General features: G+C 40.0%; 1 protein-coding gene across 2 annotated transcripts in view; it reads left to right on the top strand.

Moving 5' to 3' along the window:
* Positions 1–15,876, top strand: part of UBR5 (ubiquitin protein ligase E3 component n-recognin 5) — a 132,648-nt gene extending 116,772 nt beyond the window's left edge. For both annotated transcript variants that reach the window (XM_019551499.1, XM_019551489.1), the window contains exons 51-59: positions 1,622–1,752; positions 3,038–3,098; positions 3,495–3,670; positions 6,765–6,849; positions 8,477–8,632; positions 9,026–9,139; positions 10,545–10,689; positions 11,529–11,614; positions 13,263–15,876. In XM_019551499.1, coding sequence (XP_019407044.1) covers positions 1,622–1,752; positions 3,038–3,098; positions 3,495–3,670; positions 6,765–6,849; positions 8,477–8,632; positions 9,026–9,139; positions 10,545–10,689; positions 11,529–11,614; positions 13,263–13,475 — 1,167 coding nt within the window. In that variant the 3' untranslated portion in view covers positions 13,476–15,876. The remainder of the gene's footprint in view (positions 1–1,621; positions 1,753–3,037; positions 3,099–3,494; positions 3,671–6,764; positions 6,850–8,476; positions 8,633–9,025; positions 9,140–10,544; positions 10,690–11,528; positions 11,615–13,262) is intronic.
* Positions 15,877–16,095: the final 219 nt, after the last annotated feature.

The raw sequence follows: 16,095 nt of genomic DNA, 5'->3' as shown, positions 1-16,095 counted from the left end.
TGACTTTTTCTAGTCCTTACAGCTTGCATTTCTGCAGCTTGCATAACTCTCCACGTTCATTTTACCATTTTTTCCCTCATATACCGCATGCCTTGTTTGTGGAAGGCAGAATGCAGAAAAAGTCTTTTCCAAAGTCATGGCAGAGAGCTGAATGTATGAAGTAGGTTGCTGGCCCTCAGCCACCTTACTGGCTGCTTCAGGCAAAAAGTGCTGTGTTTCATAGTTTCTTAGTTGGTAGGCTTGGAAGGGACTTGAGCAGATCATCAAGTCCAACCCCCTGCCATGGGCAGGAAAGAATGCTGAGGTCAAATGACCCCGGCCACGTGTCTGTCTAGCCTCCTTTTGAAGACCTCCCAGGGTAGGAGCAAGCACCACTTCCCTTGGAAGTTGGTTCCAGATCCTAGCTGCCCTGACAGTGAAGTAGTGCCTCCTGATAGCTAGCCTGAATCTACTCTGTCAACTTATGGCCGTTATTTCTTGTTACTCCCAGTAGTGCTAGGGGGAACAGGGACTCTCCCATTGCCTGCTAGTCCCCCTTGGTCAGTTTATAGATGGCCAGCAGATCCCCTCTCAGCCTTCTCTTGTGAAGGCTGAACAGGTTCAGGTCTTGTAGCCTCTCCCCGTAGGGCCTGCCCTGCTGCTCCCTGATCATGTGAGTGGTCGTCCTCTGGACCCTCTCGATGTTGTCCATATCCCTCCTGAAGTGCAGCACCCAGAACTGGACACCAGTATTCCAACTGCGGTCTGACCAGTGTTGCATAGAGTGGGAGGACCACCTCCTTGGACCTGGAGGTGCAATTAGCTTTCCTGACTGCGTCCCCACATTGGTGGCCTGTGTTCATCTTGGAGTCTATAATAAGTCCAAGATCCTTTTCTGTCTCTGTGCTGATGAGAAGGGAGTTCCCCAGCCCATAGGTCTGCTGCTGGTTTTCTCCCTAGGTGCAGTACCCTGCATTGGTCAGTATTGAATCCCATCTTATTCTCATCCACCTGCCCCTGTAACCTGTCCCGATCCAATTGCAGCCTGTCCCTCCCTTCTAGCATGCCCACTTCTCCCCACATCTTAGTGTCATCCGTGAATTTGAACAAGGTGCTTTTCACCCCCTCGTCCAAGTCGCTGATGAAGATGTTGAACAGTGCGGGCCTGAGGACTGAGCCCATTACCCACATCCCTCCAGGTCGAAAATGACCCATCTACCACTACTCTCCAGGCGCAACCCTCCAGCCAATTTGTGACCCATCTGAGTGTTTAGGCATGTTAACCCTTTCAGAGCTGCTGTTGAATTGGCAGTAGATCTTGGCTGCTCAGTCAGACTACTGCCAGTTTAGCACTATCTGTCAAAGGGTTAAAACTGAACTCTTCCTTTCCTGGGTTCTAGCATGGATAGAAGTGGCAGAACATCTCCACACTTCTATTCCAGCAATATAAAATCTTCTCTAATTAAGACATGCTCCAATTTTGGAGGGATGATCTTTGAGAAAATGGTGCACTTGGTATGCAAGTAAATATGGTAAATATTGAGTCTGCTAGGATATAGAGATTTTGGTAAACTATATTTGAATGCCAAAGAATTTCAGGATAGAGGATTTAGTTAATAAGATCTTGAACCCTTGTTTCCAGGCATTTGCAAGTAAAATCACAGGAATGCTGTTGGAGTTGTCCCCTGCCCAGCTGCTGCTGTTACTAGCCAGTGAAGATTCCCTGAGAGCAAGAGTTGATGAGGCCATGGAACTTATTATTGCACATGGAAGGTAAACAAATACCAACAACATTTCAAAGCGTGTTTTGTTTTGGGGTTCAAATAAGAGGAAGGCTGGTCTTGTGACTAAAGCAGTAAGCTGTGACTCAGTAGTGGTCTGTGGGTTTACTTCCTTTAATAATTGCTTTAGGCAAGTCACTTAATGTCTGTACCTTCAGTTTTCCATTCAGAAAATGAGAAACGGCTTCCTTTTTCCACACTTAATCCTTTTCTTTTTAGATTGCAAGCTCTTTTGAGGCAAAAGCTAATTTTATAATGCACTGGATTCTAAAATGGGACCCAGACTTTAGAGGCTGTACTTTGTGCACCAGAGCCTCATTAAAACAGCTTGTAGTATACATCCTGTGCAGCTATAGCTGCTTTTGAGGAGAACAAGCTGACTAAATTGGTGACTTCTTTTTTTTCTCCAACCAGGGTGCCATGAGATCCTTACAGGGGGGGTAACTTGGGGTGCCACAGGCTGTCAGTACTGTGAGGTGTGTAAACACGATTTGCCATGCAAACCCAGAGGTTTCAAATTTGAATCCCATAATGTTAAAAACATTCTGACCTGTTGTGGTCTCTCTGAGGTCTTGGCAATGGAAGAATTGTTCTGTTGTTTTTCTGTACAGGCAACCCCTGCTTAACGCTGTTTTGCTTAGCGCTATTTCGCTATAATGCTCATTTTAAATGAATAGCTGATTTCACTTAGTGCTCAGTGAGTTTCGTTATAATGCTCGTGGTTGTCATCTTGGGTCATCAAATATACCTTTGGTTTCACTTAACATTAGTTTAGCTTAATGTTCAGTGGCAGTTGCCTGTATTTTTGGGGGGATGGGGGCTAAAATAAAAGGATTCATTTTAATTCTGAATATTATTTGAAAAAAAACTTTGAAAGGAACAACATTGCCAAATTTTTATTATGCATTTAGACTAATGGTTCTCAGCCTCATTAAGACCTAAAGCACCTGTCAAGAAATACCAGCTTTTAGTTTTCACTCATTTGACTACAGGCCAACCCCCCCACTTAGCACTCTTAATTGGTTCCTGAAAAGCCAAGCGTTAAGCGAAACCGAAAGTATTTGACAACCCAAGATGACAACCGCAAGTATTATAATAAAACTTGCTGAGCACCAAGTGAAATCAGGTATCAATTTAAAATGAGCGTTATAAGTGAAACAGCGTTAAGCGACGGTTGCCTGTATAGTAAATTTCTAGTCCCAGGCAATAAGCCCATAATCTAGTAATGTTAAATTGAATCTTGCCTTGCATTTTTTCTTTCCCCACTTCTCCTGCAGGGAAAATGGAGCTGACAGTATCTTGGATCTTGGGTTGCTAGACTCTTCAGATAAGGTTCAGGTAAGAGAACTGTTCTGCATTAGGCTTATATGTGAACTGAAAGGCATCTAAGATCCAGTTTATATTAGCATATATCAGATGCGCAAGTTCCAGAAACATGCTATTTAGGTTCATTGCCACCTTTTTATCATATACAATTATATTCTTTTTCGATAAAGTGAGCCTTTGCTGACCAGTTGTTTCTTTATCTCTTTACAAGAATTTTTTTCTAAATAATGAAGTAGCTGCTCCAGGACTTCAAATTCTACTGTGACCAAATGCTACTGACCTTCTGAGTTAATGAGATTTGAATCTGGAGGTCCAGTAATGAAGAGAAATCAGTGCTCAGTGGGTAACTAAAATTAGAACAGATATTTAATTGCTGTTCTAAATGTATCTCTTATGCTTTTGTAATAGGAAAATAGAAAGAGACATGGCTCTAGTCGCAGTGTGGTGGACATGGAATTAGATGATACAGATGATGGTGATGATAATGCACCACTTTTCTACCAACCTGGAAAACGAGGTTTTTATACACCAAGGCCTGGAAAAAACACAGAGGCAAGGCTGAATTGTTTCAGAAACATTGGCAGGTACAGTATTTTCCTAGTTTTCATTTTCTTTGGCAGTTTCTATTTTTGACCTTTTGTGTCTTTCCCAAAGACACAAACTGCAGTACATTTCTTTACTAATGGGTTTGTAAGCCTGGTTTGAAACTAGACGAGGAATTTGAATAGTTAATTATAGTAACTGTTTAGTTCCTGTTAAAACTTGTATAATATATTATTATTTAGCTTGACTAGTCATTTTAATTTTGAATGCATCAGAATTGTTTCACTACAAGCATTTCAGATCTTAAAACTTAGGAAATCTTTGAAGAAGTTTCAGGTCACTTGAGCCAAAACCTTTATTGTTCTGTTCCCTTTCACCTTTTCTACTTTTCCACGTCAAACAGAAACATCAGCTCAAGGGCTTAAGATGCCTCTGGTGCTAATTGGTATGATGTCACATAGGCACATATCCAGTTGGCCAGACAGTAACTGAGTTGGCTGTAATATTATCTGCATCCATTCATTGCTATGGGTTCTTGGCAAATACAAACCCCAGAATCTTTTCTATTCTTCAATCTTGATTTCATAATCCATTTTAAAGTCTTCTCTGAATGCCTTGAGGCATGCAATTCTCATGTAAACACTTTCTTTGCTGGTTAAAACTGTCAGTGATAGCAACACTGTAAAATGCCTTACAGAATAGATTCTCAAACTGTTTCTGTGCTCCTAAAACAACCAGTCAGCTTCAATACTCTGCTCTATGGATACCACCTTTTGGTTTTCAGGTACTGACTTAGAAAGCAAATCTGCCTCTTCAGCGAACTGAGGTTTCTGTGAAGGAGAGCCAGGCTAAAAGATCTCCCCTTTCCTATATTTCTCTCAACCAGGAGTTTGCAATTTTCAAGGAGCAGCAGGCCAAATAAGGCAACTGGATCCAAAAGTGGGCCAGCCACTTGTGACCAAGCCACCTGCTGCTGCCCCAACCATCTCTGCTCTTTGTGGTGGGCTGCTTTTTCTCAGTTTGGCAGCAGAAGAAGTGAGATTTGCAGGAAGGTGATTAGAGAGAGCACAGAGGTGTGGGGCAACAGCAGGTGGCAAAAAAAATTTTGGGAAAAGGAAAGCTGTCTCACTCCCCTTGCAGCAGAAATGTTGCTGATTCCGAGCTCCGCTGGCCAGATTCAATTCCTTGGTTGGCTGGGCTGTAGGTTACTAACCCCAGATCTAGGCAGTTTCTCAAGTGTTCTGTTATACACACCTGCCATCAAGGTGACAGCAGTGCAGTACCCCTAGACATGAAGCCAGTAGTTTGGAAACTTTAGCTAGTACAGGTTTGGGTAACTGGCACAAAGGGTTAATGTGCAGCCCCTGGGCTGTTACCCAGCTGCTGTTCCTTGCATCAGTCTGGCTACAGTAGCAGGTCTCCAGGCTCCCCTCCCTCCTTGCGCTGCTGCTTCCTGTCTTGGCCCCAGGGGATGGGACAGTGCGAGGAGCTAAGGGCACAGAGTGGGAGGATGAGAGCGGGTGGGGGAGAACTCCCAGTACAGTGGGGCATGGGAGAGCATCCATGTGGCAAAGCTGGTATGGCCCACATAGTATGTGGCCCCTGCTGGTGCAACCGCCAGGGCATATGGCTCCCAGAAGCTTAGAAGCTAGACAGCCCTGAACTAGTACCTAACATCGCTGTGCATTCACTCAGCAGTGTAGGTTACCATGAGCCCATCAAAGACTTCCATTCTATGTCTGGCTTGTCTATAGAGCAGGGGTTTTCAACCTTTTTTAAAGAGTGCACCCCTTCTGGGTACACTTCTGGTGGGGGGCGGCCGGACATGGAGTGGGGGCAGCTTGCATGCGGCAGTGGCATGGCCTGCAGAGGGCAGCCACTGCCCTCACCCCCACCCCCAGACCTGCTTCTGGGAGGTGGCGGTGCTCCATTCCCGCCCACCCATGCGTACCCCCTAATCCCCTTTGCAACGACAACTCCTGCCACAGAGTATCACATAAAGCCACATGCAACAGAAGGTATTCACATTATTTAATTCCTTATTGGAAGATGCTTCAATATTATGGAAGTGAGAGTAATGAACCAATACTGAAGTCTTCTGTTCTCACCATTTCTTTCAATATAGAGACCTTTTTGTTTTGGGTGTATTTGTGGGCTTGGTAGGATCTTGTTACATTAGTTCAGCTCCATTGAGATTGTGTGCAGCCAAAAGTGACTGGAATGCTCTGTTCCCCCACTTCATTAAAACAAAGCTTATGCCTGGTGTCTGTTTTCCTGACTGACTTACAGATTTCTGTGCCAAAGACCTTGGCCCTTAGGATTTATACTTTGGTAGTGTCAGTGCACCTGGCAGGGAAGAAAGCAATGGTGAGAAGAACATGCAGAGTTATTTTGGAGAAGCTTTTTTCAGTGACTGCATAGTAGTCCATGTCATGGGTTTGCTTGGAGGAGAATAGTCCTCTTAAATTTACTCAGCCTCATGTCATGCTAGCTACAGATTCTCCTATTTCCAAAGAGGATTAAACAGTTGCCTGACTGCAATTATTGTTACTCCTTTGCAGGCCAGTACGTTAAGGGCTCATTCATTCTGAGTGATGGCTGTTTACAAAACCAAACTCTTAATTTTCCTTCCAGATTTATAGGGCATCTATTTTGAATTCTCTGCCCACTTCAAAATATAATTGTTTATCTCCGGACAGGCATCACAGTTTGAATTACCAGCCCTACAGAAACTATATTTGCCCAGCCCTTTCTCTCTGTTTTATTTAGTTATGAATCTCTTGCTTAATCCCTGTCTTTGTTTTTCAAAGTGGCATTGTGTTGCAGTAGGTAGTAGGAGTCCCTTGTTTAATTGCAACTGTTCCCTGAGGGGAAAAAGAAAATAAACAAGCTTTTCAATGTCATGGGCTGAGATGCAGCATGAACCATTTCACAAACATTGGTTTCTTTTGGGAATGTTGGGGGTGGGAAGTTGTATCAGGCTTATAGCCTAAATTCTGGAGTAATTATTTGATTTTTTTTTTTTTTTTTTTCATTCATTTGAAATACTTCAGCAACTTTCTTTAAAACTAAGCACGTTTAAAAATGAGTACAAAAGGGAATGTTGTTTTTAAGAACAGTATTCTTTATTTTCAGAATCCTGGGATTATGCTTGCTGCAAAATGAACTGTGTCCCATCACACTAAATAGACATGTGATCAAAGTTCTCCTTGGCAGAAAAGTAAGTTGATTATAGAAATTTGAATTTCTTTTAAATGTAAAGCATTTTGTTGTTAGAAATGTGAAGTCTGATTTAAAGCACATCTAGTGGCATTAACTTCATAGACATTATGGGCTAGAAGGGACCTCATGAGATTGATTCCAGCCTCCTTGCCATAGGCAAGAAGTCTGCTGGGGTCAAATGATTAAGGTTGTGCCTGTCAGAAGACAATTCAGTATTTTTTTTAATGTAATTAAACTAGCTGTAATATTTTTTTCTACTTTTTAAAACTCAAGGGAGCATACTTGGGTGTGCAGAAATTGACAGAAAGGGTATTTCTAATGTAATATGCTTTCATAAAAAAGGGGGGATAAAAATTGATCTGACTCCTATCTCTTCTGCTCAGAAAGTTGAAGAACTAGAGCTGTAGCATCAGCTTTCTCTTGTACCATCTGTCAAAACTTAAAAAAAAGAGGGAGAGGGGGAAAAGCTGTGCATTTTGCTTAACATCTTGGATGTTATGTCTAAGGTGTAGACAGTTCATTGTAGGCCAATAATTACCTGTCTTTATCAGGCTACATCACAGTCATTTCTTATCAAATAACTCTTAAATTATATTTGATGCAACAAGTGTTTTGCATTATAAAGTGGAGAGAGGTTATTAGCTGTGTTAGGGAGAAGTTTAGGGCAGTGTGGCACCTTACAGCCTAACTCATTCAGAGGAGCCTAAGATATTGTCTTATGGGTTAGTTTCTAACCCTGCCCTGCTTTCATTTTTAAATAGTGATCAGAGCACTTTGTTTTCAACATGAATGTAATTTTATAAAATTGGGGGGACAAAGGGAGAGAGTGGTGACAAATGGGGGGAGATTGTGGATCCAGAAAGCGCTCCCAAACCAGGCCTATTGCTAAACTAAGGTGGTGTTTTACTTGCTCTGTCAACTGTAAAGTTGGAAGTGTTAAATTTTTTATTTAATGAGATATAGGGCATCTCCAAAAGTAGGCTTTAGCAGAAGAGCAGACAGCTTTGTTTTGCCTGTTAATAAGAGAAGTGGCGTGGGTTTCAGAAGTGGGACAAAAAGGGGGAGATGTCTGCTTGGGAGGGCAGGGTGGAATACAGCTGCTTGGTGCTCTGCCTAAAAGAATTTTACAGCTGCTGGGGGGAAGTAGTCTTGGTCAAAGGTTCAGTGAGCATCCTTTCACTGTTGAGTGGTTGAGGTGGGCTTTTGGGGAAGTCGTGGTAGCTCTTGTGACCTCCTTCTCGAATTCTGTTGAAAAAAACCTCTTCTGCTCCAAATTCTATTTAGAAGAGGTGTTCTGTGAGCTCTGGCTAGGTTGCCAACTCTGTAATTTTTTTTAACATAAGCAAAAGCTCCACATACCCTTCCACATTCTTTGCCCATGCACTTCAGTCTGGTGTTAAGTTCCTGCAACTTCAAAGCATGATGAGAACAGAAATGTTTAACTTTCTTTATTCTTCCCAAAACCTTGTGTGGCCCTCTGGGTGGATTTCTGCTAATGTGGATGTTACACAGACCTAGACTTTGTAACACACACACACACACACACACACACACACACATATATACACACACACATATATATGTGTAAAATACATGTTTCATATCAAATATTTACTTTATTTTAGGTGAACTGGCACGATTTTGCTTTTTTTGATCCGGTTATGTATGAGAGCTTGCGGCAACTTATCCTCGCCTCCCAGAGTACAGATGCTGATGCTGTGTTTGCAGCAATGGACTTAGCATTTGCAATAGACTTGTGCAAGGAGGAAGGGGGAGGGCAGGTAGGTACAAGCTAAACTTGGCTTTAGTTTTTAATGTTGCTTGCTTGTACCATGCAAATCTTGGGGAGCATTTTGAAAATGACAAGTGATTTGGGAATGAGATCTTTTGAAAGCCAGCGTGACTTATCCTTAAGCCACAGAAGCATTTTTTTAATATTCCGCATCCTAAGCTGTATGTCCTGTTTCATTTCTATTTCACAGAAATGATCCATCTCACTGACTTTACCATCTTACAGTTATTAAATATAGTTTTTGTTTAAGATTTTCATGTGTTATGGTTTGCTGTAAGAGTGAAAAATACTGTATTTAGTTATGTAGTCCCAGGCAATTTATTTGCATCATACAGTAATAGAAGTAACTTGTAATAAGTTACTTTCTATTTTTTTGTCACAGGTTGAGCTTATCTCCAATGGTGTAAATATACCAGTCACTCCTCAGAATGTTTATGAATATGTCCGGAAATATGCAGAACACAGAATGTTGGTCGTAGCAGAGCAACCTTTACACGTAAGTACTTTGTATTGTTTCTGGATATACAGGATTCCTTCCTCTGAAGCTTCTTTCTTCATATGTTCATAGAGTTCATTTTTAAAAAAGTTGTCGGACTTCTAAAAGATACTGATATTTAAATGTGAAACACTTGTTTCTTGTCATACAGCTGCCAGCTTAACTTTATAGAGTCCTGAATACATTGAAAGTATTTTTTCATAGGAGAATTAAGTTCAAAGGAAGAAAGTAATTTAGCTCAGTCAGTAGTTAAAAAACTTGAAGATTTATATGTAAAACATTATTTGTGACTTAAGCTTACATGGCGCACATCCTACTAGGGAAGAGTACTGTTTTTCCTCTGCATTTGGAAATTTTTGTCTTGAAAGTCTCCCGTGTTACTGTGCTTTTCTGTCAGCGTTGGTGTATTTAATCCTTGTAGTTCAGCCAAGTTTTAACAAAATAAACTCCAGAATAAATGCATAATTTTTCCAGAACTTCTGACCATATGTCCGCATTCTAGCACATGCAACTAATAAGACAGAATATTTGTTCTTGCCTTTTATTTGGAGGGAAGGAGGGGGGAGGAACATGACTAAAACCATTATTGTCAAAACTGACGTTAAACTATGTTTTGGTTTTGGAAGCTACTTTTGAAATAAGAAGGGTAGAAATTGCTTTCTTGAAAAATGATTCGGAGACCAATGCTTAGCACAATTTTACTAGGCTGCCAAAGAGGCCAAATGATGTTTGTCTTTATATCATTCTTACTATATTATTTGTGTGTTCACCCTTTTAGTTTAGACACAAATGAGCAGTTAGTAGCTCTGGAACTCTCATTTTAAAGTTTGAGGCCTAGGCTGCCAATAATCCCCTAGATAGTCCCCTAAATCTATGTAACCGCCTTTTAAATAAACAGTCTTACTTTAAGAAGTGCTGAGCATTTGGATGCTCCCATTTAAAATATGTAAACTTAGTAATTACACTCTAGAACAAAAAGCAGAACCTGAACTGGTGTGTTGCTTTGATATTTTCTGCTGCTTGGAAAGTTGAGTTCCAAGCTTGTCTATGTAGCAGTGGCATTAGTATTATGTTGAAGTGATTGTCAGTGTACCATATTTAAAGCAATATCAGAATTTAAGCAAGTTGAAGTGGAGTTGCATGAGAGAGCATTTTTTTAAAAAAATGCTATCTTCACAGAGAGAGTTTTAAATTGACATAGCTATGTTGAACAGTTCAGATTCTAGGAAGAAAGCAAGCATTTCTACTTCTGTTGATTTGTAAACTACCAAATTTGACAGAGTATTACTGAAAGAAACTTAACTCTGCTTGCAGATGTCAGCTTCCTGGTACGTAAATTTTTAGTGCTGTATTAGAAGGTAACAGAGAAATGATGGGTATAAAGTGAATCTTGTAACTCTTTCAGGCCATGAGGAAAGGTCTGCTGGATGTACTTCCAAAGAACTCATTAGAAGACTTGACAGCAGAAGACTTCAGGCTTTTGGTAAATGGCTGTGGTGAAGTAAATGTACAAATGCTGATCAGCTTTACATCTTTCAATGACGAGTCAGGTATGATATTTTGTTCACTTAAAATACAGCTGTACAGATTAGTCATTTAGTATGTTCACCTGTTAGTCTGCCCACTGTGTGTTGGGCAAACTTTAACTTTTAAATTTTTTTTAAGTTAAAACTACCCCTGTGCTTTGTCTGTCAGCGAATGAGTTAATGCAGCAGGTTTAAAAGATTTTCAGTGTTGTACCTTATTACTAGGGACCTACCTAAATTGCTCTGGAAGTTAGCAGTGCAGTGGTGCCTTTAATCTCACCTTTTTTCGCAGCATGGCACCCCCCTTCCCCCGTTGAGTGGCTGAGAGGCAATTCATGCTTCAGTTTTTGCTTCTTGGTCACTCAGTTGTGGGAGGGAGGTGGCAAAAAGAGTGAGATTAGAAGTCCTGTGGAACTGTATGCTTGCGCTGCACTGCAAACTAGGATTTAGGTAGGTCTCTACCCATTATTATCACCTACATTTGAAAATCTTTATCTTCAACCGGAAGACTAGAATACACAGCTCTCTCTAGGGTACAGCTTTGCTGTCTCTTGGGTACCATAATCCATCAGGTTAGGAGAGCTTGAGAGTAGCACTTCTTTCCTCCTCAAACCCTGGTCTTGACCATATGTTTAATTAGAAACGTGATTGTGCTCTAATCTTTTAAAGGAATGTTTTAATGATTTATTACTAACGAGATACAGCTATTATACCATAAAGCTGTTCTGGTTCTCTTTGCCCAGATTTTATGGAGAAGAAATGTTGTGCTGAAAGAATTTATTTACTGATACGCATACATAAAAGTGCCTACAGTGTTCAGTATTCCAGTACACAAATGTAAATGTATTTGTTATTTCAAACAGGAGAAAATGCTGAGAAGCTTTTACAGTTCAAGCGTTGGTTTTGGTCCATAGTTGAGAAGATGAGTATGACAGAAAGACAAGATCTAGTAAGTTCCAGTGAAAATTTACAGAAAACCTCATTGCTTCTCTGGAAGTACTGTTTTTAGTATGTGTGTATGTGTATATTATGCAAAGGTTTTCTACATAGGTATGATGACATTTGGGTACCAGTGAGTTAATACACTAGCATTTCAACTGTGGATGCTCAGAAAATGGGTAATGGGGTGTTTGTCAAAATCCAATCCTCCAAAGTCGCACAGTTAAACACACTTTCAATTTTTGTTTGGGTTTCCAAAATGAATTATGGATGGGGTGACTATGGATTAGTAGGTTAAACTGGGATTCAGGAAATCTGGATTTTCTTCCTGGCCATGCTAGTGGTCTGGCAAAATCACTCCACCTGCCTGCACCCTCCTGGCTGTAAGATGGGTTAATGGTACTGGTCAACTTAATGAAGTGCTTCGAAAAGCCATGTATATGAGAGAGTAGGGTTGGCAAGCCAGTCAGTTAACTGGTCAAATTGACTGCATATTTTTGATTGGTGAAATTTTACTAAAAAAAAAAGTTGCATTGATTAGCAATATTACCAAAAAAATATAATCCTTTGTAGTTTTCCTAACAGAATTATGAAATCGTCTTTATTATTTTTTTACATGCTTCTTAATGGAAAATTTGTGACTTTTTCTGTGTATTATTTGGACCTATTGGCAATTTTTAGAAAATAATTTTTGGCCAATGTTTGACCAGTCTATTGACTGAATTTGACTTGACCAGTCAAATTATACCCAAACCTGTCAGAAACATACTATTCGTAATTGCAGTTATTGTAGAGAGATCTATTGTTGTGCAGTATATCAGTCTACTATTTAATACTTTCTCTTGCTGTTACTTCACAAACATGAACAATCTCATTTCATCTGAGTTTCCTTAGAAAGAATAAGCACTAGTGTGAAAAGAAGAAAATCTAAAGCAGGTTTGTTTAGGAATAGAACTAAAGGTGCAATGCAATATTCACTCTGAAAGACATTTCATACTTTAAAAAGAAGGTGAACTAAGATTTTCATGCTTCACCTACTTTAGCAATTGGAATAGAATACAATACTTTTATTGTAGTGTTTCTGTCAGTCCAGCTCTGTCTCTTCAGTGGAACCAGGTAAAAGAGCAACTTTCTATGACAAGTAGTAGTTGATTCCAATAAGAGCAACTCTTCCCAAGTATGTTGCTTTGATGAGATACTTGTAGCTGAGATGAGCCAATGAGTTAGAGTAAAATATGTTGGCAGAAGAATGTGTAGTAGAGCCATTGAATTGGTCAGTATGCTATAAGGGAATGTTTCATGATCAGCCATAATATGACAGATGACAGAACAAGGAGTAATGGTCTCAAGTTGCAACAAGAGAGGTTTAGATCGCGTATTAGGAAAAACTTTCTCGCTAGGAGGGTGGTGAAGCACTGGAACAGGTTACCTAGAGATGGTGGAATCGCCATCCTTGAAAGTTTTTAAGGCCCAGCTTGACGAAGCCCTGGCTGGAATGATCTAGCTTGGGATGGTCCTGCTTTTGAGGGGGTTTGACTAGACGATCCCTTTCAACCCTAATTTTCTATGGTTCTGTGATTTTCACCGCTCTGTAGCTTAATGTAAGTTTACATGTGGTTAAACCAGCAAAAGTGATACTCTGCTTTCTGTCCTTTCAGGTTTATTTTTGGACATCAAGCCCATCATTACCTGCCAGTGAGGAGGGATTTCAGCCCATGCCATCAATAACAATAAGGCCACCAGATGATCAACACCTTCCTACAGCAAACACTTGCATTTCTCGCCTTTATGTCCCACTCTATTCCTCTAAGCAGATTTTGAAACAGAAATTGTTACTCGCCATTAAGACCAAGAATTTTGGTTTTGTGTAGAGTAAAAAAAGTGTGTATTGCTGTGTAATATTACTAGCTAAGTTTTGTAGATTTTCCATTTGTCTATAAAAGTTTATGAAAGTTAATGCTGTCATACCCCTGGTGGTACTTTAATGATTAAATGCAAACATTCCTATACTAGATTTGTAATGTAAAGGCCTAAGGAGTGCTAGCAACATTTGACTGTAACAGCGACAGCATGCTAGTCAGTAACTTCTTGGCCTAGCCCCAGCCAAAGATGACAGCAGAACAATATTATTTACACTGTGATTTATCTTTTTGCTGAGGGAAAATATGTAAAATGTTCTGAAAATTCACTGCTGCCTTTGTGGAAAGTGTTTCAGCAAAGGTTCTTGTATAGAGGGAGTAGGGAATTTCAAAATAAAAAATTAAGTATGTTCTGTGTTTTATTTTAACTTTTTTATGGTGTTTAATTTGTGGTTGGCTGCAGTTGTGTATCATGTATATTGAACTTGTAAAAAAAAAAAAAAAGTTCTTGACAGTTCAGATCTAAGAGTTGAAATCATTCACTTTTACTTATGAAACCACTTTCATTGCAATTTTTGTTCTTGTTGCATTGAACTCTGGCACATTAGATATCATCACTAATATTTTGCATGTAATCTGTACCTTTTTAGTGAGGTTTTTTTTTTGTACATGCGATGAGGCCAATGCACAGTATTTCATAGTTCACAATCAACATTTTTGTATCCCTATTTCAGTGAGCAGTCAGTCAGGAGGTTGTTCCACTTCCAGTTCTACCCAGACACTTGTACTACGTTATCTCAACTGTGTAAACTCAGCCTGGGCACTTTCTGGTAACTGTAAAATGTTTATAAGATCATGATTATTGAAGATACATTTTGGAAAATTTTAATGTTCGTGAGCAGCTTAACTACTTTTGTATCTAGCCTTTTTTAAGTATCTTGTTACAGTTTTTTAATAAAGAAATTACAGACAAAATACCAAGTCATATTGAAGAAACAATAGTTTTTATTTATTTAGCCCTTATTTGAGCTAGCAGCATACACAAAACACAGTAGCCAACTTAAAATCTGAATTTTGTGCTTCTGCACTGCAGTAAACAAAATGAAGAGATTCAGCCCACATTTTACAGTTAGCAGAGACTCCTGAATGAAATAAGCCAGGCAACCCCTTCTTTCACAAAAAAACTTGGTTTGAACAGAAAGAAGTTTGTTCCAATAAATTCAGGATTGATTTTGATGGAATAAATCTACAAAGTGCATAGTGGAGGGAGCCTACTGTGTGTTCATTCTTTAATAAAATGGTTTATGGTTTTGGGGAGGGTAGTCTTTGAACATACAGTAAGCTAGGGCTTGTTTGTCATTTTCAATTTGTATTGCTTAGTGTGACTGCTTAAGAGTTGTGAGGACATTGGGAAAGTATGGAGCAATCCTGGCCACCTCCCCCTATTGTTATTCTGATACCATAGCTTAGCAGATTGGATTGTTGAAGATGGGGAGCAGGGCACAGCATGGGTTGGCTTTTGAAAGATGCTACTGTTTTTCTCTTCCTCTAACCCTTTGACCATGTTACAAGGATTTTCCCTTTTGAGGAGAGCTATCGAGATTTTGTCAATCTGTCAATGCTGCTTTGTGGCTGAAAAATAGAACCTTCTGCTTCCACAATTAGTCTAGCATCTGTAGGCCTTGATGAGGGCTTGAATCCAAAACTCTGGTCACTCTGGGAGTTTATACACGTGCTCTGAGAGGCAGAGGGAGCTTTAATTAGTGCAGCTCTGAGAGCCATGCTAATAAAGTGCCCAGAACATCACTTATATCAGTATCCCTTTGCTGAAAAATGATGGCTAGGGCCTTTCAACTAAAACTCACTGAATGAGCTTTAAAGTGCCCTGCAGCCATTTTTCAGTGTGGGGATGCTGATGCATGTGACACAGGAGGCTTCTGGAACGCAGTAATTTCCACACTCCAGCAGACTCTATTAATTGTGGCTGCTCTGGAATTACGGTATGTTGGAACAGGCTCCCTGCATGTGTATAGGAGCCCTGTGTGTGTTGCATTGACTCTGAAATTTTTGATCAGGCTAACTGTTCCAGGCTTGCAAGGTTAAACTGCAGATGCATCAAATGAATCAGTAAAAATATTTCTACATGGATTGTGAAATGTAACCACATCCCCCTAGGAGTAACTCTTCTAGGCAAATACAGAGTTTTTCTAGTGCTTAGATTATTAGGGCTAGGAGTATAGTGTTTGGAATCTGCCACTGTGACCTTCAGGGAATTACTTTGAGCTGAGAGTCTGTCTAAACCCATAAGTTGTACCTCTTTTTTTCCTATCCTAGTTCTGTTAAGTTATACAATCTCAAAAGTGTGGGTGCAGCTATAAAGGTGCTTCACGTTGGTGCACCTATTTCTGTATTTGAAAAAAAGGGGAAGAAAACTATACTGGTATAAGGCACCACTATATACGTCAGTAGCATATTAGGGTCTCACCAGTATAATGATATTGCAGTTTAAAAAACAAAATCAAAACATACCTCTAGCCAAAATACATAAAGTTAGTACAAAAATTGTGTAGAACAGGTCTCAGATCCAGTTTGCAAAAATGACTCCCTACCTGATGAGCTTTATGAGGCTTAA

This window comes from Crocodylus porosus, unplaced genomic scaffold, assembly GCF_001723895.1.
Source record: "Crocodylus porosus isolate Cpor-Errol unplaced genomic scaffold, CroPor_comp1, whole genome shotgun sequence".
Taxonomy (NCBI): Eukaryota; Metazoa; Chordata; order Crocodylia; family Crocodylidae; genus Crocodylus; species Crocodylus porosus.
The sequence above is the reverse complement of the archived record's forward strand: the minus strand, read 5'-3'. Positions and strand labels throughout refer to the sequence as shown.